The sequence below is a fragment of the Vigna angularis genome, chromosome 2 (genome assembly GCF_016808095.1).
Source record: "Vigna angularis cultivar LongXiaoDou No.4 chromosome 2, ASM1680809v1, whole genome shotgun sequence".
Taxonomy (NCBI): Eukaryota; Viridiplantae; Streptophyta; class Magnoliopsida; order Fabales; family Fabaceae; genus Vigna; species Vigna angularis.
In genome coordinates this window covers 11,594,496-11,605,122 of record NC_068971.1, presented here as the reverse complement: position 1 = coordinate 11,605,122, position 10,627 = coordinate 11,594,496, and the positions used below count along the sequence as shown (strand labels likewise).

The 10,627-nt window shown below is 41.4% G+C and overlaps 1 protein-coding gene across 1 annotated transcript; it reads right to left on the bottom strand.

Annotated features, from left to right (window-relative positions):
- Positions 1–4,277: 4,277 nt before the first annotated feature.
- Positions 4,278–9,853, bottom strand: LOC108321320 (uncharacterized). Its single transcript, XM_052872508.1, has 3 exons — positions 6,957–9,853; positions 4,990–6,772; positions 4,278–4,913 (listed from the first exon to the last, which is right to left on the bottom strand). The coding sequence occupies exons 1-3, from the start codon at positions 9,851–9,853 to the stop codon at positions 4,278–4,280; spliced, it is 5,316 nt and encodes a 1,771-aa protein (XP_052728468.1).
- Between the last annotated feature and the right edge of the window lie 774 nt (positions 9,854–10,627).

The following is a 10,627-nucleotide window of genomic DNA, read 5'->3' as shown; positions in this document are numbered from 1 at the left end:
ACAAAATCTACATAAACATGTATTTTTTATTTTTCAGAAATTCAGACACACTGGTTCAAGAGAAACCACATATGACAAAGGAGCCCAATGGACTCAAAAACTGTTCATCTTTCATTCTCATATTTTTTTTAAAAAAAATTCAAAGAAAATCAGACAGGACAATTTGAACAAATGTACTAAACACCATTCAACAGCAAAAATGTGAAAACAAAATATTTTTGACATATTTTCAAAAGAAGTAGACTCTGAGAGAAAACCACGAAGGCCATTGGGCCTAATGGGCTCGAGCACTGTTCCTTTTTTTTTTTTTTTTGACTACCAATTCAAAGAAATCACACAGGACAATTTGAACAAAAGTACAAAACATCATTCAACAGCAAAAATGTGAAAACAAAATATTTTTGATATATTTTCAAAAGAAGTGGACTCGAGAGAAAACCACGAAGGTCATTGGGCCTAATGGGCTTGAGCACTATTCCCTTCTTTTTTCTTTTTTTTTTAGATTTATTCAAAATGCAGAAGAAGAAGGAATAAAAATCAAACAAAATGGTGTGATGTGAAATTACAAACATGCCAAAATAATTCTTCACTCAAATTTATATTTCAGAAAGAATTGGGTTCAAAGAAGGCTAACATGGTAATGAGGCCCAATGAACCTGAAAATGTCTTTTATCATGCAAATGAAAAACAATTTTGAACACTTCAAATTTTACATCACTCCATTTATTATTTTCGAACATTTCCTAATTATCATACTTTTTATTATTTTTTTTTGTTTTATTATTTTTTGGTGAAATCGGATCATCCAAGAAGTCTTGAATTGGGCCGGATCGACCCAACAAAACCCTACCCGTTTTCAGGTTTTCAAAAAAAAAAATTTAATTTTTACTTATTTATTTTTTGAACTCAGAAAGAAATCAGACCGACACCAGACGGTTGCAGCGACCGGAACTGTAGCCACAGTGGATTTGCTCAGCTATAAAACGGGTATCCCTTCGGCGTCTGAGCGACATTTTCCCGATCTCGCTTTCTCTCTATCCTTCTCTTTCTCCCTCTTCTCTCTCTTCTCTCTCTTCCTTGAGCGTCTGGATTTCTGCGAGGAGCCTCTGCCCCCGTGTGCTTTCGGAGGCGTCCCAGTGCTGCGACGAGCTTTTGTAAGCCCTTCCAGGTAAGTCTTTTGAGCTCTTCGATCTTCTTTCTTTCCTTTAAGTTTTTTGTTTTTCTTCCTTCCATCCTTCCTTCTCTGCTTTTCTGTTCTTTCGATCTTTTCTTCTCTGTTTTTTTTCGTTTTTCTTTTCCTTTACGATTCCTGGTTTATTTTTTACTCTCTAGCTTTCTACATCTGCCTTCCTTTCTTGCAAGCTCTTTATTTTCTTCTGCTTTCCGCTTTGTCTGCTTTTATTTCCGTCTTGCTCTTCTTTGCTTTTCTTTCTGAGTCTTCTTTCTTACTCTTTTTTTTTAAATTTAAAAACTTAAAACACTTAAAAACACAACTGTCTTAAACTTAAGGGGTATATAGGCTGGAAACCAGACGTTTATCTCCCTTCGATTGAAGGTATGGCAGAGACAATCGGGTAGAACAACGCCACGTACCCCATAAAAACAGAAAACTTAAAAAGAGAATTTTAATTGTATGAACCGGACATGGACAAATGGACAAGGACAAAAGGACATAGATCCGTTAAGGACCCTCTTGCAAGGACCGTGAAACAGATCCGAGACCAGACACTGAAATAACAAAGACTGACTGGACAAAATAAACTAAAAGGAAATAAAAACGAATAAAGAAAACACTGAAAATACTTTTTGTTTTATGCTTTTGTTATGTTTTTGTTCTTTTTACTTTTTATTATTTTTTTTTATGTTTTAGAAAAACCTAGAGAGGAAAGATGAGCGAGATGGAGATGGAGAGATACACCGGTCAGCGGTGGAGACCTACTGACGATCAGGTCAGAATGATGACCAATATTTACAATCACGGGGTCACACATCCCAGCAGAGCGCAAGTCGTCGAAATTGCGTCTCGACTAAGGGTTTTCGCAGATGTCAGCGAATACAATGTGCACTGCTGGTTTAACAACCACGGCAATCGGGTCAGGCGCTGGCAAGCAGAGATAGACCCTACTGGCACTCAATTCTCACAACTGCCGCTATACATGTATGGTAAGTACCCTGATCACTTCCATCTCTTTTTTTTGATTTTCGAAAATATTCTCCTCATCTTATTATTGACAAAAATTTTCTTTTATTTTATTTTTTTTTTTTTGGAAAGAATACGACTGGGTGATCATGAGGGCGCCGAGGCTGCTGGACTTGTTTCCCGTTCCGATCATCATTGACGACGACAGGGACGGACGACAAATCGCTCCACCCATGCTTCTCACATTCCAGACCAGAGCTCCCTCGACGGAGCTCTCCCTCAGACCACCGCAACCAGCTCGGGAATTTTTTCGCTGAATTTCCTTTTTTATTTTATTTTTATTATTTTCATGGTCTGTAACTTAACGATCACCCGTGATCGAACCGCGAACACTGTTTATTTGCTTTTGTTTGCCTTATTTGCTTTTTTTTTGCTTTTCTTTTTTTTTTTGCTGTTTTTTTAATTGTGACTTTGCACCTTTTCTGTTATATCTGCTTTTTTCTCTTTTTTATGCATTTTTATTTTATTTATCATGATGCCAAGATCGTATGAGTGTATCCGACCTTTACTGTAATTTTCTGCTCCGATGATGAAATGAAATTAGATTTTTATGGTTTTTTTTTTCTTCAGTCTAAACAAAAATTTCTAATTTAAACGAAATAATGGAAAACCGGGTTCAACAGAAAATAAATTATTTACAAAGAAAATATGGAACAAAGACTTCGAATGAAATGAGATCCAAAGCGAACATCATGAGCATGAAAAACAAAATTTTGAAATCATTATGCATATGAGACAAAGCAGAAATGGGAAGAGAGGAACAATGAACTCGTAAACAAAATTACACAATTTAAATTTTTGACAATCCCCTGACAAACCTCTTTTTTTTTATTTATTTATTTATCATTATTTTTTTTATTTGTTTTCTTCCACGACATCCTTGAGGTTCGAGTTTGTGCTCAATGGAATATACCCGTGATGCTTTAACTATTATTACCTTCCTTACTTTACTTTAAAACTCAGTATAATATGAATCGTGTCGAAAAGCAAAAGACGAAAAAGTCGGATAATGAATGAAATCGCAGGCATTTATTGAAAGAAGTAACACAGAATACAACAAAATTTCCACAAAAACAGCGTTAATATCCCTTAGCAGCATCCCCTATCTTGGAATCATCATGCGTAAAACTTTTTTACCGCATCAGAATTGACCGGTAAAGGTAACTCCTCTCCGTCCATCCTTGCGAGAATTAGTGCCCCTCCAGAGAATGCCTTTTTTACTACAAACGGCCCTTCATAATTTGGGGTCCATTTGCCTCTGAAATCCCTTTGTATGGGCAATATCTTCTTTAACACCAGTTCGCCTTCATGAAACTCTCTTGGGTGCACCCTTTTATCAAACGCCTTTTTCATTCTCCTTTGATACAGTTGTCCATGACACACTGCTGTTAACCTTTTTTCTTCGATAAGGTTGAGTTGATCGAATCGGGTTTGAATCCACTCAGCTTCCTCTAGCTTAGTTTCCATTAACACGCGTAAGGAGGGGATTTCGACCTCAAATGGGAGTACCGCTTCCATCCCATATACTAGCGAGAAGGGTGTTGCACCAGTTGACGTTCGTACTGACGTACGATATCCATGTAAAGCAAAAGGAAGCATTTCGTGCCAATCTTTATAGGTGACAACCATCTTTTGCACAATCTTCTTGATATTCTTGTTAGCAGCTTCTACTGCTCCATTCATTTTTGGACGGTAAGGAGAAGAATTAAAATGATGAATTTTGAACTCCTCACATAACTCTGCCATCATCCGGTTGTTGAGGTTGGTGGCATTATCAGTGATGATCTTGTTAGGCAGCCCATATCTGCAGATCAACTCCTTTTTTATGAACCTGGTCACCACCTTTCTAGTCACGTTGGCATAAGAAACGGCTTCAACCCACTTGGTAAAGTAATCGATTGCGACCAGTATGAAGCGATGTCCATTTGACGCTTTTGGCTCTATAGCTCCAATAACATCTATCCCCCACATTGAAAACGGCCATGGTGCAGACAACACATTCAAAGTCGTGGGCGATACATTGATATTGTCTGCATGCATCTGACATTTCTCACACCTCCTCACGTGTGTACAACAATCATTTTCCATGGTTAGCCAGAAGTAACCAGCTCTCAAAAATCTTCCTAGCCATGGAGTGTCCATTCATGTGTGTGCCGAATGTACCTTCGTGCACTTCTTTCAATATCAATTCGGCTTCTTTTGTATTTACACACCTGAGGAGAATCATGTCATGATTTCTCTTGTATAAAATGTCCCCACTCAAAATAAAGCTACCAGCCAACCTTCGTAACGACCTTTTATCGTTTTCAGATGCTTTTTCAGGATATTCTTGGGTCTTAAGATAGTGCTTGATATCGAAGTACCAAGGTTTACCATCCACCTCCTCCTTGATGAACTGGCAATATGCTGGCTCCGCATGGCTCTTCATTTCAATCACTGGTAATTCTGTATTCGGGTCAACCTCAAACATGGATGACAAAGTAGCCAACGCGTCTGCTAACTGGTTATCTTCCCGTGGTATGTGGTTAAATGTGATGATGTCGAAACACTCCATTAACCCTTTGATGTATGCCTGGTAAGGGATTAATTTTGCGTCTCTTGTTTCCCACTCTCCCTTCAACTGGTTGATGACTAAAGCTGAATCTCCATATACGTCGAGAATTTTCACTTTGAACTCTATTGCCGCCCGAATACCCATAGCAGGCCTCATATTCTGCAATGTTATTCGTGCAATCAAAACACAGCCTTGATGTCATGGGCATATACTGCTGCTCTGGAGAGATTAGTACTGCCCATATGCCATGCCCCATCATATTCGATGCTCCATCAAATAGTAATATCCATGTTTCTTCGTCTCGGTATTTCCTGCCTTCTTTGCATAGAGCCATGATATCTTCATCAGGAAACTCGGGTTGCATTGGCTGATAATCACTGATGGGTTGATGCACCAGGTATTCTGCTAATGCACTACCTTTGACGGATTTCTGAGTGACGTATACGATGTCATACTCTGACAATAGCACCTGCCACCGAGCTATCCTTCCAGTGAGAGCGGGCTTTTCAAAAATAAACTTGATAGGATCCATCTTGGATATCAACAACGTAGAGTGACTCAACATGTATTGCCTTAGGCGATGAGCGGCCCATGCCAATGCACAACAAGTTCGCTCTAACGATGAATATCGTTGTTCGCAGTTTATGAATTTCTTGCTCAAGTAATATATCGCCTGCTCCCTTTTTCCAGCTTCATCATATTGACCCAATACACAACCCATTGACCTTTCCAATACAGTTAAGTACAAAATGAGTGGTCTTCCTGGCTCGGGTGGACGCAATACAGGTGGGTCTTGCAGGTATTGTTTGATTTTTTCAAAAGCGGCTTGACAATCCTCGTTCCAAACCATAACCTGATTCTTTCGTAGCAACTTGAACATTGGTTCGCAGGTAGCGGTTAATTGGGAGATGAATCTAGCAATGTAGTTCAATCTACCCAGAAAACCGCGAACCTCCTTCTCTGTGCTAGGCGCAGGCATTTCTGATATCGCTCGCACTTTGTCAGGATCCACTTCTATCCCCTTTTGGCTAACCACGAAGCCCAACAACTTCCCGGATTTCACTCCAAATGTGCATTTGGCAGGGTTTAACCTGAGTTTATACTTTCTCAATCTCTCAAATAATTTCTTCAAGTTGAGGACATGTTCTTCTTCTGATTCAGACTTTGCAATCATGTCATCCACATAAACCTCGATCTCCTTGTGCATCATATCATGAAAAAGTGTCACCATCGCCCTTTGATATGTTGCCCCGGCATTCTTGAGCCCGAAAGACATTACCTTATAACAAAAGGTCCCCCACAACGTGATGAAGGTCGTCTTTTCCATGTCCTCAGGCGCCATCTTAATCTGATTATATCCCGAGAAACCATCCATGAACGAAAATAGCGAGTACTTGGCTGTATTGTCAACTAAAGTGTCGATGTGTGGTAACGGGAAGTTATCCTTCGGACTTGCACGATTCAAATCACGATAGTCGACACACATTCGAACCTTCCCATCTTTCTTAGGCACTGGTACAATATTTGCCACCCATTGTGGGTACTTCGCCACAGCCAGAAATCCTGCGTCGAATTGCTTCTGTACCTCTTCCTTAATTTTCAATGACATTTCTGGTTTCATTCTTCTTAGTCTTTGCTTGACTGGAAGGCATTCCTGCTTAAGTGGGAGTTTGTGTTGCACAATATCGGTATCCAATCCTGGCATGTCTTTGTAAGACCAAGCGAAAACATCCTTAAACTCCTTCAGTAGGGCTCGTAGCCCTTCCCTCACTTCCTTTTTCATGCTAGTACCGATTTTTACTTCCTTTATCTCTCCTTCCTCTCCCAAGTTGAGTATTTCAACGTCCTCCTGATGGGGTTTTATCTCTTTAGACTCTTGTTCCACTAATCTCAAGAGCTCTGGAGAGGGTTCCGGGTCATCTTCCGGATCATCTTCCGGATCATCTTCCGCATTAATGACAGGGTGCTCCCACTTAGGGATATTGACATTTTTATTTTCAAAACATTCATTGTCATATCTGCATTATTTAAGTTTGCGAAAAGAATAAATAAACAGGAAAAACGATGAAAAAGGATAAATGATGATAGAAATGAGAACAAACACGATTCAAATATCACACTGAAAGCAAAATAAAAGCATCAACCCATGAGCCATGAATCCCAAAGCTCGGGTGAAGCGAATAGGGTTAATTAATATATTACATTTCAATTGATTTAAACATCACGGGTAAATCCAGAGTCTTCCAATTGTTGAGCCGTGCACCTGGGGAGCAAACCCACACGAAGTTTGAGCTTTCAGATCTTGCTTCCTCTTCCACCACCGCTATATGACTAGTGTTCACCCATCCAGCACTGCGAAAACTCTCTTTGATACCACAAATGTGGATTTTCTTTGCCCTTGGTTCCCGTTTCCCCATTCGAGCCAGACTGCGTTCCTTCCTTTCCTCAATCAACCTCTTGTTATCTTCCTTGTTGGGTCTATACCCCAGGCCATATCTGTTTTTGTTCCCAATCACCTCCAATGGGAATGTACGTCCTTGTCCATACTTGCCTAAACCATTCCCGTACTTATAACCTTCTTTCAGCATGACCTTGGCCATCATGATAGAGGTGCATGATAAATACGGGTTCATAGGAAATGGCTCAACATAAGTGTTTCCAACAATTTCTAATGATTGAAAAGCTGTTTCCAGAGCTTCCTCGGCTGCCTCAATATATCGCGTGGACGATGGTCCGCTCACAAGGAGGTCCTCCTCTCCTGTTATTATCACCAGCTTATCTCCCATAACATATTTCAGCTTTTGGTGTAGTGTGGAAGGCACAACTCCTGCGGAATGGATCCACGGGCGACCCAACAAACAACTATAAGCCGGGAGGATATCCATAACTTGAAAGGTCACTTGAAAGACACAAGGACCGACTTGAACGGGCAATTCAATTTCTCCCATCACTACCCTTTTACTGCCATCAAATGCCCTCACAATCATAGAGCTTGGCTTCATATTCATTCCATCACAGGGTAGCTTCTCCAATGTTGATTTTGGCATGACATTCAAAGAGGAACCATTGTCTACCAAGACACGTGCTATAACGTGATCTAAACATTTCACGGAGACATGAAGAGCCTTGTTATGACCTCTCCCCTCAGTGGGTATCTCCTCATCAGTAAAGGTGAGGTAATTATTAGCGACGATGTTACCAACGATGCCCTCAAACTTGTTCAGCGAAATACCATGCTCGACATGAGCCTCACTGAGTACCTTCATCAACAACTTTCTGTGAGAGGTAGAATGCATAAGCAATTCTAACAAGGAAATCCGAGCAGGCATGCGATTCAACTGCTCCACCACCTTGTATTCACTCTGTTGAATGAATTTTAAAAATTCGCAGGCCTCTTCCTCAGAGATTTCTTTCTTGTTTGCCTTGTCAGAGGTCTCCTCTACTTGCACCCCTTTCCTCTTTAAATGCTCCTTAGTATTTGCGTCCATTGGAGTTTCATTATTACTAGCTCCTCTTCCCGTCAAGTTTGGTGGCGTGAAGATTCGACCACTCCTTGTCATTCCGCCGATGCCTGATATATTTTCAACAACTGGATCCTGGCTAGAGAAATGGCTTTCAACGCATTGTCCTTCGTCGACTACATGGGTCCCATACCTCCAAGGAACAGCTTTCTCGCTTTTGTAAGGAAAAGGAACTGGTGTATGGATGACAATGGGCGATCTTCCTTGAATTACTGGTGTAGGGGTGATTCGAGTGAAACGGATTATCAACGGCTCTGGCAAAGTTACATCTGGCTCCATACCAGTTTGTGCAAACACCTCCTCATGCTTGTCTTCATAGCATACTTGCATCAAATTCCTATCAAGCAGATCTTGTAGAAACTTTTCGAATTCAACGCATTCCTCGACAGAGTGTTCCGTGCATGGATGGAGTCCACATGTTCTTCCCAAATCATAATCCCCGTTTAAAAATCCCAACTTTAATAATTCCTTGAAAATAAACCTTCTGGAACTTCGGATCTTACTTGCATCCCTTATCAGTTCATGCTTCTTAACTTCGATGGCATTTGTCGAGGCATTACCATGTCCGGATAACGGATTAGTATCAATGCTAGGTTTATCTTCTTGAAATTTTAGCCACCCAACATCAATTAGGGCCTGCACTTTACGCTTGAAGGCCATACACCTCTCAGTTGAGTGACCCACGCCTTCCCCGTGATAACTACACTTGGCATCTGCATCATAACCCCTAGGGTATGGAGGCTGCAGGGGTATCATCGGACATATAGCAACCAGACCCCTTTTGACGAGGTGAGGTAATAATTCAGTGTAAGTCATGGGGATGGGGGTGAAGTGGACAAAGTTTCTTTCCTGGGTTCTTCCCGGATAACCGCCTTGACCTGCATTCGGATTTGGATTTGCACTTGGCCCAGTCCTCCATGCATTGCTTGTGACGGGCTGTGATTGGTAGAATCCTTGTTGTTGTTGAGGCCTGATTGGATGAGCAAAAGCCGCATTGGCTGAATATGGAGGTTGGCCCAAGTATGGTTTATAATTGTGAATAGGAGCCTGACCTCTCCATACAGGCATTGCCGATGTTGCATGCACATCTCCTTCTTTCTTCTTCCCTGGATTGAAAGAGGGCTTCTTTTTAGGGTTCTCCACCGCCGATGGGCCGCTTGCAATCTTCCCATTCTTCATCCCAATTTCTATCCTCTCGCCGATTATGATGACGTCGGCGAAATTGACGGACACATTCCCCACCATATATTCATAAAACGGCGGCTGGAGTGTATTTACAAACATTGCCACCATTTCCCTTTCAAACAAAGGAGGCTCTACTTGTGTGGCCAATTCTCTCCACCGTTGGGCATATTCCTTGAAGGTTTCATTGTCTTTCTTCCCCATATTCTGTAGTTGCAGACGGTCTGGTGCTACATGCGTGTTGTATATATATCGTTTTACAAAGGCGTCAGCCAAATCTGCCCAACAATGGATCCGAGATGGCTCTAAGTGAGTATACCAATTTAATGCTGTCCCAACTAGACTGTCTTGGAAAACATGGATAAGTAACTGGTCGTCATAGGCATACGCAGCCATTTTTCTGCAATACATGGCCAGATGGATTTTAGGGCATGCATCACCCTTGTACTTCTCGAATTCTGGCGCCTTGAACTTATACGGTATTTTTACTCCGGGAACAAACTTAGCCTTGCAACATTTGCAAACCCATAATTTTCCATCCCTTCAATAGCCCTCATCTTCTCCTCCAGGATCTCCAGTCTGTTTTTAGCTCCGTTAATGATGTTGGTTCCTGCATGCGCCGCGGTTTGTGACGCGACTCTTGCTGAAGAGTCGTGGTTAACAACCATATGCGGTATTGTAGTCACTCGTGTTCCTTCAACTGTAATTGCTTCATTTGTTTGAGCACTTACCAAGGGAGCTGCCACAGAGATAGGTCCGTGAGTGGTGATTGGCGGTACATCAACAGTTGTAGGAATGTGTAACGACGCATGCTCTCCTTCCAAATATTCTCCTACGGGAGGAGTGTATCCCGGGGGTAACCCATACAACGGGAAAGGAATCGATTGGCTCATAGCATTGAATAACGGGGGATAAAAATGGGCATTCCCGCCAACCAGTGTAGACGAAGACTCTCCAGTGGCCTTCAGGGATTCAAGGGCAACCAAGATTTGGCCAACCTGGTCTTTCAACTGGCTCATTTCGGCTTTCATGGATTCTTGTGACTCTTCCCAGCTTTCCATGATCCTTGAATTAGCTCGAGTTCTGTAGGGATGTTGTGGAAAGTTGGCCGTTTTTTACTGTTTTATTATTAACTTAAGTTAGATGAAATGCGCCAGACAAAAAGGGAAG

Excerpts from the sequence above, each read along its gene's own strand:
- LOC108321320 (XM_052872508.1), bottom strand. The coding sequence starts at position 9,853 with ATGGCTGCGTATGCCTATGACGACCAGTTACTTATCCATGTTTTCCAA. Across the intron at positions 6,773-6,956 it reads ATGTTTAAATCAATTGAAAT|ATATGACAATGAATGTTTTG; the intron begins GTAATATATTAA and ends TAAATAATGCAG. Across the intron at positions 4,914-4,989 it reads TGGGGCATGGCATATGGGCA|AATATGAGGCCTGCTATGGG; the intron begins GTACTAATCTCT and ends ATAACATTGCAG.